We start from the raw sequence: 22,744 nt of genomic DNA, 5'->3' as shown, positions 1-22,744 counted from the left end.
CTTTTAATCAGGGATGTTGTACTTTGACACCTGCACTTGGAAATTATGTTGTGGTTCTTTCTTTCTCTTGCAATTTTGGCAGTTTTTTGCTGGTTCTCCATCTAAAACAGATAAGGTTACATTGCTTCTTACTGCATGTGCAAGAAAGACTCCCCCTGGTGGTTAGATGGTCAACTATATTTACAATAAGATCCTTGGGGGGTACTTTAAAGGCCCTTCCCCAATGGAAGTCAATATAAACAACTGGATGCTGAAATGGTTAATATTCCAATGAAGGTTTTTGTCTGTATTAGGATTCCCAATCATGATATTTTCTGAAAATTCCTAATTCAATTGTAAATATATAAATATGAAAACTGTAAAAAAAAAATAAAGACAATTAGTAAACAAGCAGTTTGATGGCACACGTTTTACTGGTTTATGCAGCAGAGGTTTATATTCAGATACTTTAACAGTTATTTCTCCAGAACTGGTTTATATAGTGTGTCCATTGTGCACAATATACTGTATTGGTTTGAGAAATGTAAAAAACCTACAAAATTAACATTAGAAATGGTCTTACTGCTTTGGTTGTAAATGTGTTTAAAAAATGTGCGATTAAAAAAACACTTGTTGATGCTTTTTGTCAGCTTGTTTACTTGGAATTGTTTCTAGCTGAAAAGGAAAATGTTATTTGAAGCCATTTTAGGTCAGGATCTGCATTCCTGATTGGATGACGACTCATTGCCGCATACAATTATTTTTCCACCTAAATTACGACAATTGGAATTCAGTGTGGCATTTTTTTTAAAGAATAACAACAATAATCAAAGCCATCTCACCTCAATATACTCTTTTCAGATGAAGACACACCCCTTCCTGTCACTGCGATCTCCCGTAACTTGTCCACCTGCCTCTGCCCTATTAAAATTAATATTCAACCAATAAAACCCAGTTCTGCTTTCTTTGAAACAATTTATTTAATAATCAAAAAGCAAGCTACTATGTACAATCAGCCCCCCCTGACCTGTGAGCTTTCTATTCTCGGGTCTTTCATACAAATAAAATCAGCTCCATTACATCATACATGAGGGTTAGGAATAATAAAAACTTATTCCTTGTAGTGCAGGAAGTGCTGCAGTCTCTTGCGGTGTTCTGCGGACATGTGAACGGCACTGAAAGGAGAAAAGGTAATGTTAGCATGTAGCCATGAAGTTCATTATGCACGAGGAAGGTCTGACTTGAGGTGATCTCCAAAGGTGGTGGTTATTCTGTAGATGGCCGTCTTGAGTGCTGCCCTGAGAGCAAAGCGTAGTGTCTTGTAGGAAGGCTCGGCCATGCTAACTGCCGTCTTGACGGGTTTGGTAGAGGCGTGAGGCAGTTTGAAGTGACGGTCGACTGCCTGTAGTTGAGCGCATTACATTATTATTTTGCATTCATTCATTTCTTCACACTTGTATGGCTATGAGGCGGTACTCGGACATTTGGTCGCCCGGACGGTTGACAACATGACAGTTTACTGTTGAAATCAGCTCTCAAAATTATATTCATGAGAGTTTAATATCTAAGAAGGAGAGTTTAATATCTAAGTACTGTTGAAACCAGCTCTCAAATTATATTCCTGAGAGTTTAATATCTAAATATCTACTGTTTTTAACAGTACTATATTACACAGTACTTAAATATTAGACAGTTCTTAGATATTAAACAGTACTTAGATATTAAACAGTACTTAGATATTAAACAGTACTTAGATATTAAACAGTACTTAGATATTAAACAGTACTTAGATATTAAACAGTACTTAGATATTAAACAGTACTTAGATATTAAACAGTACTTAGATATCAAACAGTACTTAGATATCAAACAGTACTTAGATATCAAACAGTACTTAGATATTAAACAGTACTTAGATATTAAACAGTACTTAGATTTATTTACTTAGAAATATATACTGTTGAAACCAGCTCTCAAAATTATAATTCAGCTGGGCGACCAAACGTCCTGGGGGACCAAACGTCCAGTCACGCTGTGAAGCACATTAACAATAGAACTGACGACTTCCAGTAAGGGTAGCTATACATAAGGCAGACCTCTTGTAGTAGTAGCATAGAGTTGAGGATGCTGGCTAATGACGTTTGCACCACTCCAAATTGGTCTTCCGAGAAGGAAGCTTGAATCAGGTAGGACAGTCCTGAAAGAGGTCACATGATTAGCCTATGATTACGCTATGGTGGGAAAAAATCTTTTATTTACCCTCCAACGCCCAAATATGGGCTTGACTGTCGGCAAAGAGTGCTTCACTGGAGGCTTCTGGAAGCTTAAAAATAAAGAGGACAGGTTTAATATTGGGGTGAAATGTAGTATGCAGTAGTATATTGTAATCTACTGTGCTCACCTTGTTGAACAAATACGCTATCAGCACACGTTTTGACACAAAAATTTTAACCTGGATGGGACAAAGTTAAGAGTTTGAACCAAGTTTCCAGAAATGTGTTACAAAATGTACAAATGAGTCATTTTTCAAAAACCTACCTGTTCTTTTTTGTTTTGAAGGATCTTTGCCATTAGACTAGGTTGGCGGGCACCCCGTTTAGGACTGGGAAGTGGCTCGGGGGACTGCAGTGGGCTGCCATTAGACTGGGATTCTGAATGGAGACAGCAGGGAAATTATTGGAATTTTACTGTATCCACAAATATGTATTTTTCATTACCTGTGGAGGTAGACCACAGTTTAGGTGCCCGTCTCATAATGTGGGGGCTCTGCACGGAACCGTGCCACGGAGAGCCCTGATCCACGACTGCGGTGAGACGCCGTAGACTGGGTGAGGCAAAAGGGCTGTCCAGGTAGGGCGGGGAAAATGGTGTCTTGAGGGGGCTCGGCGCTGTGTTGGAAAAGATGGACCTTTTCTGCTGGAAGGAGAAACTGGTGGCCTTTGGACTCATTCCATCCTCCAAGCAAGATGCCCCTTTTAGGGTTCAAAAAAAGATACACATTTTTCTTAGATACTTTTACATTGCAAAAGTCACAACAAAGTAGAAGAACAGGGAAAAAAGTCTGTGGAACTGTACAAAACAATGAGTGAAATGCCTGAAAACAATAATCACTAGGTAGTACATTTTTTTCCCAACAATAAAAAGGTTAAAAATCACTAATAGGTAGATGAATCACATATGTATCTAAGAGTTTTTCTTCAGGAAGTTTGGGATGACTTACCCGAAGACGAACTGGACGAGGACTTTGGTTCGCTTCCTGCTGAAAGTGACTTAGGTCGACCGTTTGTGGCTATGCTGTCATGGTACGCCACTAGGCGCTGGGTCAGATCAGCCAGAAGTAACTGGCACTCCTTACTGATGGCGTTCCAATTATGAGGATGGCCACCTGAGGAAAAGGTAGGTAAATGGTCATTCCCATCATTGGATTACATTAGAAACACCAAAAACTAACCTGGCTGACTCAGGCTGAAAACCTCGCCACGTCGCAATGGCGAGTGCTGAGAAAGTAGAGCCAAGTCTTGTAAAGCCAGGAACTATTTGGTGCACAAAAAAGAAAAAACATTACATTCCAAATATTTCCAAGAGTCTATTGAGGGGTGGGCAAACTTTTGGGCCCAGGGCAGATTGCCAGTCAGCACAAGATACGATAACATATAAAAAAGTGCATCCGTTAACAGTACATATGAAACATGAACAGAAAAAAAGGACTCAAGTATTAACATACTCATCACTCCACATTAAAGTATAAAGTACAAAGTAATGTAAAAACGGGCCGTATTAAAAAGCCTAGCGGGCCATATATGGCCCGCGGGCCGTAGTTTGCCCATGTCCCGGCTACTACCTTCAAAATGGTTGGCTGTGGGTCAGAAAGAACTCTTGGAAGACACTGTTGCACGTCCTCGGTAAAGGATGACTGTACTGGGAAACTGTAACCCTGCATGCAAATTAAAGGTCATTTAAGGTCAATGATTAGGCATGCATATGAAAAGCATGCATAAAAAAATATATACATACCTCTGTAATAAATATCCGAAAGAGGAGCAGGGCAATGTACCAGGTGAAGAGGAGGAAGGTGGCACTGATCCATAGGTGGTAGAGCAGGGATAAGTCCAATAGTCCACTGACGGTATCCAGACGATGGCTTGAACTAGAGGTGTAATGTAAATAATGGGAAATATTACTAAGTATCACTGGATAAGATTCATAAAGTGGACTCACCTGTTTAAGATGAGGTTAAACATTTTACAGATCCACTCTCTTGGGATGTACCCTGATGGGAAAAAGATGGGTGACAGATGAGTTTTTAATTTTAGATCCTTTTTTGACCATATTTTCAAATATACCCATGAAAAAGTTTTTTTTTTTGTTATTTAAAAAATTGGTCAAAGTATAGCATAGTAGTAGTACATACCCAAAATTATATGTCAGGAAAAAACTAATAAATATACATAACGCATTTTTTGGCCACACCATTAAAATGGCCTTAAAATTGTTGAATTTTACAATTTCTCTCGTATAAGCCGATTCAAAATTTTATCCTCATATTCATCATTCATATTGCACATTCCTTAATGTGTTTTTTTTCACATTAGATGCACAATACGTTTTTTTTCTTGAATTTCAGACAAAATCCGGCGACATATATTGTTGTAAATTCACACAACAACCGCAGAGGGATAACATACCCAAAAAGAAATAGACAAGCAGGAATTGCCTGACAGAATAAAATGCTTGGACAGCACTGCACTTCACCACCAGCGCCAAAGAGCCCTTAAAGCGAAGGTACTTTTGTTGCTGAGGAGAAAAAAATAGAGGATTTAAGTCATGGATAGAAAATCTAATTTTAAAAAAATCCAACACCAACCTGCACCACGTGGAACGGCACGTAGTTCATGTTTTGGACAACTCCAAACAGTGTGTGGGAGAATCCAACAAAAGCCCCCGCCAGCAGAAGGATGAGGTGATACTCATTCAGACAAACCTGAGGGGCACTGGAGAATTTGTTTTTTTAGTGAGGCTTTAGCTGCTTACCGGCGTCGGTACAGCGGACTTACTTACTTGTCAGTGGGTACGCATGGGTAGCCGAGCATCTCGTACCGTCCCCCGATGGTGACAGCGGCGCACCACGCCACAATGACACCCATGACGCAGTGGAGCATCGAGTTGGCCACGTGGCGAGGGTGCAACAGCTGCCCCAAAATGGCGATTTTAGAACAGGCAAGTGTAGGGATGACTGCAAATATAAGTCAAATATAAATGTACAATGCCAAAGGCCAATTACAACGTGACAGATAAAAAATGCATTCACAACCGAAATAAGGGTTTTCATACATAGTTATTTTTGTGACCGGACGTTTGGTCGCCAGGCTTTTGGTCCCTTTTGGTCCCCGGTCAAATGTACTTAGATATTAAACTCTCTCTCTTAGATATTAAACTCTCTCATGAATATAATTTTGAGAGCTGGTTTCAACAGTAAACTCTGTCACCAATTGACCGGCGACCAAACGTCCCGGTGACCAAACGTCCGGGCGACCAAACGTCCGGGCGACCAAACGTCCGGGCGACCAAACGTCCGGGCGACCAAACGTCCGGGCGACCAAACGTCCGGGCGACCAAACGTCCGGGCGACCAAACGTCCGGGCGACCAAACGTCCGAGCACCCGTTATTTTGACACTCACCTGTATAATGCTCAAAGATTAAGAAGCCCACCATTGCGGTGACGGCACATAGCAGGATACATGAGAAAATGCCGCTGGCGCTTGTCAAGAAGGACAGACACTCTGTAACCGGAATAAGTTTTCATGTTATGGGAGATATTTGTGACACATGGAATAAAAGTAAAAGGGTGACAGACTGACCTGACAGGGACTGGACCGGTAGGAAAAGACTAAATCTGCCAAGGATGACAAAAACTAATGTGGTAGGCGGCAACAATAACACTGCCCATGCTATGCTGGCTGCAGCCCTCCAGCAAATGACCTATGTACAGTTAAAACCAAAAACATTTCTGTTAACATGTATATTTTCATTATATACACTGATAAATTGTGATCATTTGAATTGAAGCATATGACGTCAGCTCTATTTTGATTTACGGTACTGTCGTAACAAAAAGAATCAGTTCTAAATGGATTAAAATTGTCATATCTAGTCTATCATTTTCACAACAGTAAAGTCAGTCTCATGACAACTTTTGTGAATAGATCAATGAACTGTCCAACTTTGAAAGCAACTTTAAATTAAGCTTACAGATAGCTGTCATAATGGTAGTCTTTAATGACAGATAACGCAAATTGTACATAAATAAGTCGTGCTTTGACGTTGCTAGCTAGCGTATAGTAGCATAATCAGTAGTGGTCCACATGCTAACGTGCCGGTGATATTGATACAAAATCGGTTCTGATGAATCGAATTGACTTACCTTGCTTATGAACCAACAAGTTTGGTCCGCAGAAAACATATTGGAGATTGTATTTAATAATTCTCTTTTTCAAAACTTCCAAGTTTCCATCATGCCGCGCCACTTTTGTTCAAAGGACCCCTTGAAGGACCCATTCGCTATTAGGATGTTCGTATATTTGCCAGTTTGTAAATGACGTCAAAATAATAATAATAATAAAAAACGCTTTCGTGTCTAATATCTGTCTTACGTGATGACTACTTTAAAGTCTGCGTTCTATGATAAATATTGCACGTAATACTATAATACTTGTATAATAATACTTTTTGAGATTCTACAAAATACATGCATCAGAAAAAGGATACCTAGATGAATACTTAAGAATAATTAGGTTTTTGGGCTATTTACTAATTCTCTACAATTACATTTATTTAAAACACATTTTACACTACTCATTAATGAATGGCGAATATTAATTTTATTTTTATTACTACAAATCATTAGGCTATAATCCAGGGGTAGGGAACCCATTGCTCGGGAGCCACATATGGCTCTTTTGACGGGTGTATATGACTCTCCGCCTTTTAAAATCATATTTTTCCTTCATTAGACTCTTCTGCGGGGATACTCTCATTGATTAGGAACAGTAAAATAATGTTTTCAAAAGAATTCAGACTTTTTTTTACTTTCAAAGTTCTGAAATGAATAATAAATACTCTAATTTTCATGTTTGACTCTCAATGAATAATGTTTAAAAAATATCAATTGTTTATGGCTCTCTTCTATCAAAAAGGTTCGCAACCCCTGCTAGTATATTCCAACATATTAGTGATTTAATCTATTAAATTTCATTAAAAATTATACGTCGTTCTGAGAAGGGTTAAAACTGGTCTTATGCATCTGCAGTCTTGATCTCAAAGACATTAACTGGAAGCTTTTGGGATGCACTGATGGACAAGTCCGTCTGAACGTCCTTCTGCATAAAAACAGGTTTCTTCCCAGGTTTAACAGCAATGGCGGGCAGCACCTGCTGCTCCCGCTGAACTTTTTTATCGTCCCAAAGCTTGAGTAGACGTCGCTGATTATTAGTCATGTCCTTAAGATTCTGCTGCAAAGCCTGGACTTGTTCCTCCAGCAGAGTCTTGGACGTGACGGCACTGGCCAACTCTGCCGTCAACTCATCCACCGTCAATCCCAGTTTGGCCGTTTTGTCGATCAGGGCATCACACTCGCGCTCTTTCGCATGCAAATCGCCGACAACATCCTTTGTGGTCTTTCCGAGGAACTTTGGACTGCATTCCAGGCCGATTTCAATCCGCAGGGCCTTGACTTGCTTCCTAAGGTCCTTGTTATCCGCCGTTAGGGTCTTAAACTTCTGCTTCAAGGTCTCGGCAGATCGCAATCTGGATTCGTATTGTCGGAGTTTGTCGCGGAGGACGTTTTCTCGGTGGACCGCGTCGTCTCGTTCTTTTTGGCACTTCTCAAGGAGCTTTAAGGTCTCAAATTTGGAGGATCGGTCAACTTTGGTGGTTGCCATTCTACCGGGAAATGGGGGAAGAAATACATTCGTGCAAAGTCATTGTTTAGGTCCTTCCGGGATCTTCTTGTGGTTGTATTTGAGATGGAGACTGAGGAGGGATATGGAGATCCATCCCCCTTGTGTAATTCAAAGCTGGTGGCTTGGATGACTGTTAATTAGGCCACTAGGTTCCAACATTGAGGAGTTTTCAGTGTCACTGTTTCATTTTCCCATTTTCCTAATGGAGTTTGACAAAGATGTTGGGTTACATGACAGGCATCCATACCAAAAACTATCTTTTTTGTTTAAATCTGAGATTCTGGTTTGATTATTAATTTTAGGACCGAATTTCCATCGAAAAATCTATAGCCAAAACGAACACCAGACAAAAACATAAGAAACAGTAGTAACTATTGATGTCATTGACATCTATTCACACATGTTTAATTTAAATTAATAACTTTATTCATCTCGTATTTGAGATATTTTGTTGTCACAGTAGCAAGAGGGCGAGAATACAGACACAGAAAAAGACATTTTAGACATAAATAGATAGGTAATAAGCAAGTTAATAAATAAATAAAATGCTGATATGATCATACTTGTAGTTTTTGAGTCTCTATTTGGATAAAATGCCCTCCTTTCATTGTAGCTTTTTTTTTACTGTTTTCATGGTAAAGTTACATTATAACAATCAGTTTGGTTTTTATATCTAAAATTCAATGATTGTTTAAAAAATGACATTCTTGACACTCAAGATGAGAAGCAACTGCAAAAAGTTACATTTAGAAGCGGGCTTTTTTATATTTAAAATGTATCAGTGTCTTTATTAGTGGCCCCCAAATGAACAAAAGTGTATCATAGCCTTTTGTTGATTTGATTTCATGTTTATTTCGACATAAATCAACTTTTTTTTTATAAATTGACAGTATTTGTGAAAAAAAATAGCGCCACACAACCTTGCAAAAATGATGACTTTATTGTAATAGAATTTTCATACAATTACATTCTTATTCTTGTGAAATGACCTCACTATTGTCATATCACCCATTCATACTCATAATGTAAAAGATGAAATATCCCCAAAACAAAAAAAATAATTGACTTCAACCTACTTCTTGCCTTTTGTTGACAATATTAAATGGTATTAGTAATGAAAATTAAATACACCCATTCAAAACACAGACATTACTGTGGTCTGTTATCTGAATGCCACTTCCCTAATAATCATACAAAATGTCTTCAGTGCCATTCAAAGACCTTCAAAATGTATCTTACCCAAGCGATAAATAGAAAGTCACATATCGCCTTAAAAAAAGAACATACTTGGTCAGGGTACCCCACGTGTATCCCATAATAGGTTATGGGGCGAAATTCTAACGGCTCATGACCCTCATCGTGACCCAAATTTCTCAATTAAGGCAACAGGAGACCCTGTTATAGAGCATATGGAAGAAGAAAAAGAATGCATGTTGAGAAATACTGAAATAAAGGCTTGAAAAAAATGTGTTTACCTTTAAAAGATTCTCATGTATGTGCGAGGGCTTGTGCAGTGGTTATCATTTTAACAGGCTCGGGAACAGGTTCTGGTTTGCTGAAGAAATACGCCTAAAAGAGAGAAAAAGAAACAAATAAACAGCAATCCTTAAAAATGTGTGTCAAAGTGGCGGCCCGGGGGCCAAATGTGGGCCGTCGTATACTTTTTTGGGGTCCGGGAAAGTAAATGATGAGTGGCGACTTTCTGTTTTAGGATCAAATTAAAATGAAGAGTATAGATGTATATTAAATTTTCTGATTTTGCCCCTTTTAAATCTAATAAACATTGTTTTAGCTCTAAAAAAATAAATATTTAGGGCTTTTTGATCCAGTTCTTTTAATCCAATTAAAAAAAAAAATCAAAATATTATATCTAAAATAGTCCGTCCCACATTAAATCGAGTGAACGTTAAAGCGGCCCACAAACCCGAGTTTGACACCCTTTGCGTAGACCAATTAGACCAATGGCAGTGGACATGTGACACTTCAGATATTTAGTTTCTTGTGTCATGCATTTGAGTCCAACTACGGATTTAAATCACGTGTCACACGGGTCAATTTGTTACTGATGACTCATATCTTCCACCACCAAACTACTAAAAAGCCCATTATTTACTTTGCAACCGACGGCGAGCAGGACGTTGAACACCACAATGGCCGACATGACTGCGGCAATCATCTTGGGCTGGTCGTCTCGGACTGCCGGCCAGAAGGTGATGACCAAGACGGATCCGGAGAGGCAGAGTGCCACAACGATGGAGAGCCACCGCACCCATTCGTATGGGAGGATCCATACAACCTGTGGAGAACAAGAGCTTTTTGTCAGTTTCGCAGTATTTGTATTTGTTGGAGTTATTCTGTAATACTATTGTATATATATGTGTGTATTTAATCAATTTTGTGTGAGAGCTTCTTCAATATTTGTCTGGGATGAGCTCGGAATTGTAACATGTCATTGAGGACTGTTTACTGGAAGATAGGACTGACCTTTACCCCAGAATGCAGACCTAGAAGGACGATTAAGAAATTGCTGATGTAGAGTGATCGCTATCCAACAACCTTGGTGATTACTCGCCTATTGTGGTAAATCGTGACGCTTTTTTAGCTTGATTATGGATTTTTTTTGCCGAATGGAGGCTTGTTTGTTTAATTTTAACCTTTACCCCAGAATGCAGACCTAGAAGGACGCTTAAGTTGTTTAATTACCAATGGAGTTGTTTTTGAGTTCCCACCTTAATTGTTATTACTGTTGTTTTTTCTTATGCAATTGGATAAATCAATAACCTTGTAATTGTTTTGATTTCTGGCCTTTAATGGACATATATATTTAATCAGATATCCCCCTGTATTGTTTTCTAATTATATTAAAGTGTAATAACCAAACAGTATTCAAACAGAAAACCTACCACAGCGGGAATGTATATAGAAAGTGAGTATCCATATACACAGACAATCTCCATGAAAGAATAAGACACCAAGTTCATGATCTTGTTGTTCCTCCACAGTAGGAAACCCCAAACAGCAAGAGGTACCAGCCAAGCATAGCTAAAGATGGCTGTCGCAGCTATGGTCACTGGGGGAGGACAAAAAATAAGATTAAATTGTATGTCTCCTCAGACATAGGTTGTATTTACCTTCTATTTACCTTTTCCAAACTCTGGTGTGTATTTATATTCTGGTTTGCCAAGGTTGACTAGAAATGTAGAGATGTTGCCACTGATGGCGATGGCAAAGACAAGAGTGGTGCAGATCCAGAATGGTCCTGAATGGATTTGGAAGTTTATTAAAACAGTGTATATTTCCCAAAATACTAAAAAAATATTCTCAAGATCAAAATGTATTTGCTTACTGACCATAGAGATCAGGATTCCTTCGAAGGTACACATGTATGAAGTTCTTTCCCGGCCATGGTAGTACCGATCCAATGATTCTTTCTTTTACCTGAGACGAAAGTCACATTGTCACATTTTCTAACTCAGGGGTGGGCAAACTACGGCCCGCGAGCCACATATGGCCCGCTAGGCTTTTTAATCCGGCCCGCCGACGTTGTCCAAGTAATGGTTTTTCCCCCCAAGATGGGGCTGTCACGTTATTTGTTTTTATTTTGTTTTACAGCGCCTCCATCTTTTTTTAAATGACATTTTAATATTTCTTAATACATTCCTTTACTAACTTGACTTTGTACTTTATACTTGAATGATGAGTGATGAGTATGGTAATACTTTAGTCCTTTTTTTCTGTTTATGTTTCATATGTACTGTTAACGGATGCACTTTTTTATATGTTATCGTATCTTGTGCTGACCCAGCCCATCATCTGTCAAATTTTTAAAGTCAATGTGGCCCCCGGGCCCAAAAGTTTGCCGACCCCTGTTTTAGGATCATATCAGAATAGTGTCCTGTATGTTTATTTACATGAGAAATTAGGTACTACTATATAATGTGTCTTTAATTGCAGTCTAAAGCAGTAACACTTACACGTCTTGTGTCCACATCAAAAAACTGTTGGTAGTACTCAAAAGTCCAGAAAGGGATGCTTTTCTTCTCCCCCGAGAGTAGCTTTTAAGATCGACAAATAAAGACAAGTTTAGAAACATTTTGAATGCGACAGTTGATGATACAGAGACATATAAGACGGCCATCTTGCCTCGGCTTTGTCATTTTCAGCCATGGGGTCTTCATCATCAAGGTTAGAAGTAAGACCACTGGGGGACTTCTGATTTATAAAATCATCATCAATGTTGATGGTAGCTGAATCTTTGTCATTAGCCAGGAGGCTGTTGTCTTCAAATTCTTTAAAAAATGACAAAAAGATATGGAACACAAAATAAATAACACTAATACTAGCTATTAAGAGACTTGAGTCCCTTACTGAAACTATGTCAACAATGTGAAGGTTGCCATAGCTATATAGAACTAATATTTAACCAATAAGAGCACGACACGTCACATTTTAATACAATATATAACAATGACCTACCTTGAAATTGAAATGGGTCGTTTGCAGACGCCATTTATGCGACCAAAACACGCCAGCCAGTTAAACAAAGAATTATCAGTTGATCAACTGTAAGTCAAACCAGACGCTTTTTCCCCCTCTTGTGTACCTTTTAAGGAAAATAAACATACTTTAGACATGTCTTACATGTTATTGATACAGCAATACATGCTTCGTTGAAGCTAACAAGACTAAATCTTAGTGTCACCACGGACGCTACGTCACATTATTATGCTGAAATTCAGAAATAGCATTACACTCGTTTTCAAATAATAAAACGTAGACATTTGACGGAAAACGTATATCAAATGCTTACTTTTATTCATGGAAACATGCAATTGTCGCGTCTCAAATGTTAGTTTACGTTGACGGAAGCAGGATGCGGATATGGTCGCCTTGTAAACACAGCAGTTTCCTGTTAGTCTACTGTTTTTTTCCTCATTATATTTATTTAGCATAAAAGGTGTTAGTTTTGGTTTATTTCTATCAAGAGTACATATTAGGAAGCTGAAATTGCTTTTTTGTGGGATTATTTGTGTCGTATATAGCCTGTGCTTAAGTTTTAAGAGTATTTTTTCTTGTCGAAGGCCTCTTATTTTGACACCAAACGCAAACATCCTTCATGACACCGGAATCTGTTAGCTCAGTTTTCCGTCAGTGATTTTATTTACAATGATTCAAAAAACAAGTTAACAATATGTAGGCAAAATCTAAATATATTTTTTTCATAATATTCTTCGCTGGATAAAAAGTGGTGTGATATTTCTCGTGTACTCTTGATGAAATCTAATATTTCAAGTTAATTGGCTTTTATTTTGACACATGCCAATGGCGAACTCCCTCATCCTGGCATACCGAATGTTGGTTTAGCTTTTGGAACTCATTTTTAAAGGGGTAATAAACACATAAATTAAATGTTTGTGTGACAGTCGCCATCCAGAAATGGATGCCAGCAGCGTGTACGTGCGGGAAAGGGGCAAACTACGTTGTATCAGCGACCCCGTGGTGAACCCAGTGGCCTCAGCGCCTTCATCTTGTCGCCGTACCAATGCACTAGTTCTCCGTAAGAAACACTTCGTCTTCACCTACAATGCGGAGGGCAGCTTATGCTACAGTAGCAAGTCGCTGTTCGACATCGCCCTGCTCTTCGTGGCTGGTAATGTCCACCACGTGGAGTCACTGGTGGGCTTCCCCGAGCAGATTGGCGACAGACTGTTCGCTGCTGCCGAGAAGAACCGTGTCTTCTTGAAGCCAGACGTCTCCCCCAAAGCCTTACGACTATTTAGCGAAGCCTATGGAGACATGGTACTCAGCTCTCTCTGCCTCAGGAACAGGTGTGTGTGTGTTTGTCCAGTTGCTGAAGGTGCGCTCCTACTTGGGCCCCATTTTTGTTTTTGCCCGTCAAGGGGGCGTGGTCGAGGGAGAGCATAATATAATCTAAGATGACATCTAGAGGAGTATAAATGATATTTTTTCCAGTGTTAAAATATTTCGGTTATGACCCCCCTGCACACCTTAACGAGGTTTTAGCATGGAGCCGTGCAGTAGATAGTGTTGTCTTTAAGGATAAACTCATTAGCACCCTCCTGTGGTGAACTGGGGTGTTTGCAGGGGTTTAATACAGTAGTCTCTCATGAATATAATTTTGTGAGCTGGTTTCAACAGTACTTGGATATTAAACAGTACATAGATATTAAACTTCTGTCCATCAGATTTCCACTACTGAGCGAGCGCATAGCCGACATCAAGACTTTTCACAGGTTAAAGTGTTTAGACCTGTTTGGATGCCGACTTGGCGACAACCATGAGATCTTCCAGCACTTGACGTCCACCTCATTGGCCAGGTGAGGATGTGCCGCCTTGTCGTCTGTCCAGATAAGATGCACTGAGGACCAAATTTTGCTCTCTCCTTCTATCTTAGCTGCTTAATTCAGCTCTTCCTCGGCAGCAACGGTCTCTCCGATGAAGGCCTGCAACGATTAACTGCGCCTGTGAGGGTGATGAGGAAAGGACTGGACTGTCTTCAGTGCCTTGATATTTCCTGTAAGTTGACATTATTCGCATTTCAAGGATGTTTGCTAATAACCATTAAAGTAATGGGCGTGGGGTGGGCAAACTTTTGGGCCCGGGGGTGCCACATTGACTTTAAAAATTGGACAGATGGGCGGGGTCAGCAGAAGATACGATAACATATAAAAAAGTGCATACGTTAAGAGTACATATAATCATAAACAGAAAAAAGGACTAAAGTATTGACATATTCATCACTCACCATTAAAGTAAAAAGTATAAAGTACAAAGTCAAGTAAGTAAAGGAATGTATTAAGAAATATTAAAATGTCATTTAAAAAAGATAGAAGGGCTGTAAAACACAAAAAAAAAACAAATAAGAGTGTACTGCCACTGGCTTCCGCGTGATGGCGCCATCTTGGGGGAAATAATTAAAAAAACATTGCTTGGACAACGTCGGCGGGCCGGATTAAAAAGCCTAACGGGGCCGTATGTGGCCCGCGGGCCGTAGTTTTCCCAAGTTCATGTTCAAGCATTAAATAGTAGTGCATCATCTTATTACATTCTTATTTTTATTCTTATTTCATCAGTAAAAAACAACTCAATCTCTTATTTTTGAATCATATTTTTTTTGCCCTTCATCTTATTTATCCACTGCGATAGAATTATGAATTGGTAGACTACTAAATGGGAAAATATGCAAACCTGAATTCAAACCTTAACATATAGACCTGTTGTTTTAATGCAGACAATCCCATCTCACAGAAGGCGCTGCGCTACCTTAAATTTCTCCCAAAACTTGAAAAACTGGATATAACTGGCACTGAAATGAAGGTATGCACACTTTTATTGATCAATTATTTTTTTTTTGTCATTTCCTTGTTAAAAAAAACGAATTTTACAAGCAGTTTGGCGAAAAGCTCAAGTTGACCATGTGGGAGTTGCTAAGTCTTTCTTATTCGGAGAAAGCATTGGAGGTTTTTGACCACTCTGCTTGTAAAACACAAGGATGGGCAGAACAGGTAAGGGGTTGTCATTTTTCTGTATTGTTTTTTGATGTAATTTTTGTTAAATATGTGGCAAAATATTTTTTATTAGGTTGTAAACCAGTGGGAAACAAATGGAGCACAAATGCCTAAACAGAAGAGGCTTGATGAGTCAAGAATATCAGCTTTACGCTTTTGTAAGTCTTAAAAAAGCGGATTTGCAAGTTAGTCAACATTCATTTTGACTACTGGTGTCAAAGTGGTGGCCCGGGGGCCAAATCTGGCCCGCCACATCATTTTTTGTGGTCCGTGAAAGTTAATTATGAGAGCTGACTTTCTGTTTTTGGATCAAATTTAAATGAAGAGTATAGATGGATATTAATTTTGATGATTTTCGGCCCTTTTAAATCAATAGTTGTCATTTTTTTAATCAAATTTTTTGTGTTTTTAGTTCAAAAATTATTTTGTAAAATCTAAAAATATATTTTAAAAAAAGGTAAGATAAATGTTGTTTTAGATCTATAAAAAATGAATATTCAGGGATTTTAATCCAGTTCTTTTAATTTATTTATTTAAAAAATGGCTATATTTAAAATAAAGAGGATTCTATAGATCAATTTTGTGTATAAATAGATAAAGTACTTAAAGGACAATTTTAAATGGAAACTTAACTTAACTTGTTTTACAGTCATAAAATGCACTAATTACAGCATTTAGTTTAAATATGTTTATGTTTATATTTTAAATGTCCTGCTTTTGGAACATTGCTATAATATTTACCTAAATTACAAGATACAAGTTTTGTCAATGACATTTCTTTAAATACCACTATTTTCACTAAAATATTCATGTATTGAGATTTCTTACAAATATTTCCAAACATTACAATCTAAACAATTCTTTAAAACATGCTTATTTGCTTGAAATAACACAAAACTACTAGAACATTTTTTCTTGGTACAAATCATTTGGCTGAAAAGAAAATAATGGTATTTTTGTTAAATTATTTGAACTTCACCTCCAGTTGGCAGACAGAAGTTTGTCCGAGAAGTTTTGAACGAAGCACCGTTATCTCACAACAAAGACGCAACATCAACTCAGGAATCTCAGCGTCTCCACTTTTCCAAACCTCCTCCCGGTAGTTCCCCAGATGTCACTTCTTTAGACACGACTTGCCGGCAGACTCAGGGTAACAAAAGGAAGCGGGCATCCCGAAACTGTTGCGACAGTTTCAATGTGAGCCCCCCCGTGAAACGTGTGCCGTCGACCGTGCTAACCGCTGAGGACATGGACTTGTTGGACCAATACTGAGATAGTTTTGTTCGATATTTCATGAATAAAAATGTATTACTGTCTCATTGTAAATTAAAGGATATTTTACATATATTTTTTTAATGGTGTTTGATTTTATGAGTTTACAGCAGACATGGGCAAACTATGGTCCGCGGGCCATATGTGGCCCATTAGGCTTTTTAATCCGGCCCGCTGACGTCCAATTTTTTAGTTTTTTTTTTACCCCAAGATGGCGCTGTCACACGGAAGTCAGTGGCAGTAGCTGTATCCACTCTTATTAGTTTGTTTTACAGCCCTTGTATTTTTTTTAAATATTTTAATATTTCTTAATACATTCCTTTTTAGTTTACTTTGTACTTTATACTTTTGACTTTAATGAGTGATGAGTATGTTAATACTTTAGTCCTTTTTTTCTGTTTGTTTCATATGTACTGTTAACGGATGCACTTTTTTATTTGTATCCTATCTTGTGCTGACCCCACCCATCTGGCGAATTTTTAAAGTCAATATTGTAGTCAAACTATTAACATTGAAAACAAAAGCACCAGCAATTAGTAAATATGGGAAATATTTTTATTGTTTAAACTTCTATGTCATCAACAAACTCTGGCATTGGGGAACACAAAGAAAATAATGTGGTTGTTTCTCTCCACTGCATTGCTTATGTCATGTCACAATTCTGTAGAATGTCTGCAAGAACTTAAATCACCTCAAAAGAAAATCGTCATAGCCCAAAACTATTAGTCTTGCATTGGCATAGTATTATTAATGCATCCATTTGAAAAGTATCGAAGGGTACGAAAGGAATTATGGGATCATTTTACACCATATTTAACAGATTTTTTTTCTAGATGTCTGACTTTTCAAGGTCGACTTTGGAAGGAAGAGGCCCTGCTTCCTTCTCATCTTCTCCAAAGCCTTTGGACATGATAACAAGCAGGGAAGACGATGGGTAAGGAATGAGTTTCTGTTCACCCATCATATATTTGTCACCATAGATGCTCAATTTCTGGAAAAAAATGTGTGTATTAGTATAGGATGGATAGCAAGTGTTGGTGATGCTGCTAACTGACCTCAGCTGGGACATACTGGTCCACGGCAGTGGCCACTGAGGCACAGCAGATCCAGATGAGGACCAGTACGGACAGCACCAAGGTGGTGGTGGTGAGAACCCAGCCTGGTAGCCAGGGATTCCTGAGAAGAAAAGGTTTCACTTTATTTCTATTCCATATGCAACAATTTGACTTTGACGTTTGGTCTCCGGATGTTTGGTCACCAGATGTTTAGTCATCAGACGTTTGACAGAGTTTACTGTTGTTACCAGATCTAAAAAATTATATTCATGAAAGAGAGTTTAATATCTAAAAATAGTTTAATATTTAAGTACTGTTTAATATCCAAGTACTGTTTAAAATCTTAGTACTTTTTAATCTAAGAACTTTTTTAATATCTAAGTATTTTTTTAATATCTAAGTACTTTTTAAATATCGAAGTACTTTTTAAATATCGAAGTACTTTTTAAATATCGAAGTACTTTTTAAATATCGAAGTACTTTTTAAATATCGAAGTACTTTTTAAATATCGAAGTACTTTTTAAATATCCAAGTACTTTTTAAATATCCAAGTACTTTTTAAATATCCAAGTACTTTTTAAATATCCAAGTACTTTTTTAATATCCAAGTACTTTTTTAATATCTAAGTCCTTTTTTAATATCTAAGTATTTTTTTAATATGTAAGTACTTTTTTAATATCTAAGTACTTTTTAATATCCAAGTACTATCTAAGTACTGTGTAATATCTAAGTACTGTTAAAAAAGTAGATATTTAGATATTAAACTCTTATGAAGCTAATTTTGAGAGCTGGTTTCAATAGTACTTGGATATTAAACAGTACTTTGATATTAAACAGTACTCAGATACTAAACAGTACTCAGATACTAAACAGTACTTAGATATTAAACAGTACTTAGATATTAACATGTACTTAGATATTAAACAGTACTTAGATATTAAACAGTACTTAGATATTAAAGAGTACTTAGATATTAAACAGTACCTAAATATTAAACAATACTTAGATATTAAACAGTACTTAGATATTAAACAGTACTTAGATATTAAACAGAACTTAGATATTAAACAGTACTTTGGATATTAAACTCTCTCATGAATCTAATTTTGAGAGCTGGTTTCAACAGTAAACTGTCACCATTTGACCGGCGACCAAACGTCCGGTCACAAAAAAAGGGCTATCAAACCTAGCGATGCAGCTGAAAAAGTCGTAATTGTCGTCGCTGCTTTCAGTGCTCATGTCACGGTCCCTTTCCTGGATGAGCGTGCGCTGGTAGTCTTTGTAAATGGGGGCGCTCACATCAGGGCCTGAAAAATCCAAAATCAAATACAGGTATTTTCACGACTATATGGCGCATGGTATTTTTAGCCGCAGTGTCAGTAACGAGTGCTATTACTGTATTTTAAACTCTATTTTGGAGAAAATTTAAGACTTTTATGTGCGCCTTATAGTCGTGAAAATACGGAAATAAAAATACATACTAATTTCTCCTAAATGTGGGCTTACCAGTGTTATGAACTTCTTGTTCCTCGCCATCTCCTTCTGTTTCAAACTGAGGAGCAACCCAATCAATGTAAGGGTGATACACAAAAAAACCCATTTTGTTTACAAGTGTAAACATTTGGAGATGTTTTAAATATAGACACTCATACCTGGAAAACAATGACTTTTCCATCGTCAGCCTGGACGTAAAAAGTCCAAGTTGCTGTGATGAAGAGGTGCGCTTGATTTACCAGGTCTTCCCAAAAGCCCCTCACCAAAATCAATGGGTAGAGCATGTGGATCTTTGGGATCATGGCTTCCAGCTAAAATTCACACAATATAAAAAAAACGGAATATTCAGGGCTTTTAATCCAGTTTTTTTAATCCATCTATTAAAAAATAATCGAAATATTTTATCTAAAATGGTCCGACACCATTGATTTAGACAATTAAACAAAATTAAACAATTTTTAGGTTAAAAAAAAGTCTCTGAACAGTCAAAAACTGTCAGTTATTTTTTGGATAACTGATTGCTGAATTTTTGAACTTCTTGTGTTATTCCACACTTGGCCACTAGATATTTTTTGAAGAATTGCATGTTTACCTATTATATATTAGATATAAAGTATTTTGTGCACCTGTTCTTGGCGGTGTTCGGCGAAAGGGAGTTGGTTACGGCAGCCCAGATTGCATGCAAATTGCTCATTAACCTGGGCGTAGGCTTCATGACAGGCTAAAAAATAATATTTTAGCAAAACAAGAAATGTTAACAACGGAAGCTAGACGTAAAAACAACGTCGGCCATTTTATCTCACTTGATTGACAGTCGTTGGCAGTGCGATTCAAATCGTTGCCATCACGAACAAACTGGCAAATTGAGAACAACCTGCAGCCTCGTTGACAAGCGTAGAGTTCATTTTCCTATGAAAATAAATCAGGCAAAGATCAATTTGACATAGGAATTTAGAAAATTCGAACAATTTGGCTAGTTGTGCTTGATTAGCAACTTTTTTACGGACTGGTACATACCCGTGGATAAGTGTGCAAAGTGTATGTCATCTCACAAGTGCGATGGCACGACGCCGTGTTCCCCAACACGCTGTCGAACACATCCGACGACGCCACCGCCATCGTTCCAAAGAGTCCCAAAAATAACACGAAGCCGGAGACTATCGCCATTTCGTCCAGGTGCCTGATACAAACCCCAAACAAACCAAAACAAAACGCGTTCGCTTCCTCTTCCTCCTTAATCTGTTCAAATGCTCGCGAGTGTGTTCCCTCTCGCGAGACTTGTGTTTGTTTTTGGAAAAGTGATAGCTATCATGTACAGAGCTAGATGCCAGTCTGGCTGTTATCAATTGTATAAGAGATGCAGTAAATTAACAGTATAGATATAAATAATTCCAATTGAGCCTCAATTAGAGTCCCTATATTTATAAAAAAATATAATAATCAGGGTATATTCGTAGAGAAAATTTGTTTTTTTTGCATGAAAGCCAACAAGAGATTGCCACTGCATTGAATTGGCTTCCGGTTACTTTAATTTACGCCGCTCATTCCAACTTCTTGCATCTAGCTTCTTATTAGGTGACCTCTCTGTTCCTGCTACGATTTTGCACCATGTGATTTGTTCTTCTTTTAATTTCGACATACCTCCAAGTTATACCTGGATGTTGTTTACAAACTTTTCTCAAAATGGACAAATTTGTAGTGCGTATGCCGAAGGGAGAGACGATTAAAACATCGAAAAGCACCGTGAAGGTTTACAAGCAAGCCACTATCGAATCCTTACGGGTAAGTTGTGGGTGTCTGCCATCAATCAAACAAACCCAATTAAGAGCAACATTATCGAGTAATACTTTATTTTTTAGAGGGTGGTCGTCATTGAGGATGTTTTGCGTTGTAAGTCTACTCTGGAGCTACCAGGACAGAACAAGATCAACATACTGAGTGCTTTAAACGAGCTGAGCAAGAAGATGCCTTCCAAGGAGGTGCTAAGGTCCACAAAAATAGGTGATCATATTAAAATAATACTACCATATCAATAAAATATATCCCAAATAACTGATGGAGTGATACTTTATACGACGGGATGATTATGACCGTGAATCTGTCTCTGTATGTACCATGTTGTCAATATCTTTATTCTCCTTGTCTTTTCCAGGTCATACCATCAACAAACTGCGAAAGCACCCTGAGCCTGATGTTAGTTTAGCGGCTGTTAATGTGTATACATCCTGGAGGACTTTTGTAGAGGACAATTCCAGCAAACCGTCCATTGAAGTACGATCAGACAAGCAGTCTGAAGGGCTCAGAAGCAATGCCAGAAGACTCCTAAGCGAGGCTTTGGAGCTCAAGGTGCAGTTTAACATTACAACCATGGTTAGATCACCTTGATCTGGAGATTGATTTGATATAGTACTCTGTGTAATAAAGTTAGTTAGTTCAATCATTGGTATTGGTGAGTAGTTAGCTCAGGGGTGGGAAAACTTTTCAGGCCACATTAACTTTAAAAATTTGAGAGATAGGCCGGGTCAGCTGAAGATACGATACATGTAAGAAAGTGCATCCGTTAACAGTACATATGAAACATAAACAGAAAAAAAGGATTAAAGTATTAACATACTCATCATTGAAGTAAAAAGTATAAAGTACAAAGTTAAGTCAAAAGGAATGTGTTAAGAAATATTAAAATGTCATTTAAAAAAAGATAGAAGGGGCTGTAAAACACCAAAAACAAATTAGAGTGGACAGAGCTACTGCCACTAGCTTCCGCGTGATGGCGCCATCTTGGGGGAAAAAACATTATTTGGACGTCGGCGGGCCGGATTAAAAAGCCTAATGGGCCGTATGTGGCTCGCGGGCCGTAGTTTGCCCATTACTAGATTCTCTAAAAAAGACCTTATCAATTATACAGCTGTATATTTGGTGATAATTTCTTATGTTTCTATGTGGACCTTTTAGGAAGACTGTGTCCTGGTGGACAACATGGAGAGGGAGGTGTTCCACCAAAATGGCCGTCTTGTCAGCCGATCATATCGCAGGACGGTGCGAGCCCTGGTGTTCGCCTTCAGACGGCAACCCGAACTTGGAGCTCAGCTGAAGCAGGACCAATCATCTGTCGTCCACCTCGTTACCAAGTATAAGAGATAAGCTTTTATAAGGTCTGTTATTTTGGGCCACTTTTTTAAAATATGTAAATAGTTTGTACTTAGAGCTGGGCGATAAAAAAGAAATAATTTTTGTCAACACCTGGAAATACTTGAAAAATTTTGATAGCCAACCAAAAGGCACAAATGAGCTTTTTAAATTTTTTTTAAAATAGTTTTTATCCATTTTCCTCAATCAAGTCTGCCTTTATACACCTAAAAGATGAAAGTTAATTCAATTAAAAAAGATTAAGCATTTGCTTTTAACCACTTAAAATAAGACTAAAAAAAACTTGTTGTTAATCCCCAAAAAATGT

General features: G+C 37.9%; 6 protein-coding genes across 6 annotated transcripts; 2 read left to right on the top strand and 4 right to left on the bottom strand.

Moving 5' to 3' along the window:
* Positions 1–934: 934 nt before the first annotated feature.
* Positions 935–6,568, bottom strand: ndc1 (NDC1 transmembrane nucleoporin). Its single transcript, XM_077724322.1, has 18 exons — positions 6,402–6,568; positions 5,839–5,959; positions 5,659–5,760; positions 5,038–5,212; positions 4,844–4,970; positions 4,665–4,773; positions 4,198–4,249; positions 3,994–4,126; positions 3,821–3,913; positions 3,431–3,512; positions 3,200–3,364; positions 2,697–2,951; positions 2,518–2,630; positions 2,381–2,431; positions 2,239–2,302; positions 2,076–2,176; positions 1,221–1,381; positions 935–1,154 (listed from the first exon to the last, which is right to left on the bottom strand). Exons 1-18 carry the CDS (start codon positions 6,438–6,440, stop codon positions 1,091–1,093), a joined length of 2,007 nt encoding a protein of 668 aa, XP_077580448.1. The 5' UTR covers positions 6,441–6,568; the 3' UTR covers positions 935–1,090.
* A 704-nt stretch (positions 6,569–7,272) lies between these two features.
* On the bottom strand, positions 7,273–7,917 carry LOC144201153 (uncharacterized). The gene has a single exon (XM_077723562.1). It carries the CDS (start codon positions 7,915–7,917, stop codon positions 7,273–7,275), a length of 645 nt encoding a protein of 214 aa, XP_077579688.1.
* A 942-nt stretch (positions 7,918–8,859) lies between these two features.
* yipf1 (Yip1 domain family, member 1) lies at positions 8,860–12,842 on the bottom strand. The gene is made up of 9 exons (XM_077725099.1): positions 12,749–12,842; positions 12,415–12,541; positions 12,082–12,227; positions 11,913–11,993; positions 11,289–11,376; positions 11,081–11,197; positions 10,842–11,008; positions 10,052–10,234; positions 8,860–9,507 (listed from the first exon to the last, which is right to left on the bottom strand). Exons 2-9 carry the CDS (start codon positions 12,446–12,448, stop codon positions 9,427–9,429), a joined length of 897 nt encoding a protein of 298 aa, XP_077581225.1. The 5' UTR covers positions 12,449–12,541; positions 12,749–12,842; the 3' UTR covers positions 8,860–9,426.
* lrrc42 (leucine rich repeat containing 42) lies at positions 12,822–16,818 on the top strand. Its single transcript, XM_077725101.1, has 7 exons — positions 12,822–13,766; positions 14,145–14,276; positions 14,354–14,475; positions 15,191–15,276; positions 15,351–15,464; positions 15,541–15,625; positions 16,453–16,818. The coding sequence occupies exons 1-7, from the start codon at positions 13,375–13,377 to the stop codon at positions 16,737–16,739; spliced, it is 1,218 nt and encodes a 405-aa protein (XP_077581227.1). The 5' UTR covers positions 12,822–13,374; the 3' UTR covers positions 16,740–16,818.
* Positions 16,819–17,280: 462 nt separating this feature from the next.
* On the bottom strand, positions 17,281–20,552 carry tmem59 (transmembrane protein 59). The gene is made up of 8 exons (XM_077725191.1): positions 20,308–20,552; positions 20,094–20,199; positions 19,917–20,011; positions 19,449–19,601; positions 19,303–19,348; positions 18,983–19,103; positions 17,795–17,915; positions 17,281–17,730 (listed from the first exon to the last, which is right to left on the bottom strand). Exons 1-8 carry the CDS (start codon positions 20,455–20,457, stop codon positions 17,569–17,571), a joined length of 954 nt encoding a protein of 317 aa, XP_077581317.1. The 5' UTR covers positions 20,458–20,552; the 3' UTR covers positions 17,281–17,568.
* A 314-nt stretch (positions 20,553–20,866) lies between these two features.
* Positions 20,867–22,502, top strand: tceanc2 (transcription elongation factor A (SII) N-terminal and central domain containing 2). Its single transcript, XM_077724346.1, has 4 exons — positions 20,867–21,072; positions 21,150–21,291; positions 21,443–21,636; positions 22,243–22,502. The coding sequence occupies exons 1-4, from the start codon at positions 20,974–20,976 to the stop codon at positions 22,429–22,431; spliced, it is 624 nt and encodes a 207-aa protein (XP_077580472.1). The 5' UTR covers positions 20,867–20,973; the 3' UTR covers positions 22,432–22,502.
* Positions 22,503–22,744: the final 242 nt, after the last annotated feature.

The sequence above is a fragment of the Stigmatopora nigra genome, chromosome 9, assembly GCF_051989575.1.
Source record: "Stigmatopora nigra isolate UIUO_SnigA chromosome 9, RoL_Snig_1.1, whole genome shotgun sequence".
NCBI classification, from domain to species: Eukaryota; Metazoa; Chordata; class Actinopteri; order Syngnathiformes; family Syngnathidae; genus Stigmatopora; species Stigmatopora nigra.
This window is presented reverse-complemented; position numbering and strand designations above follow the sequence as displayed.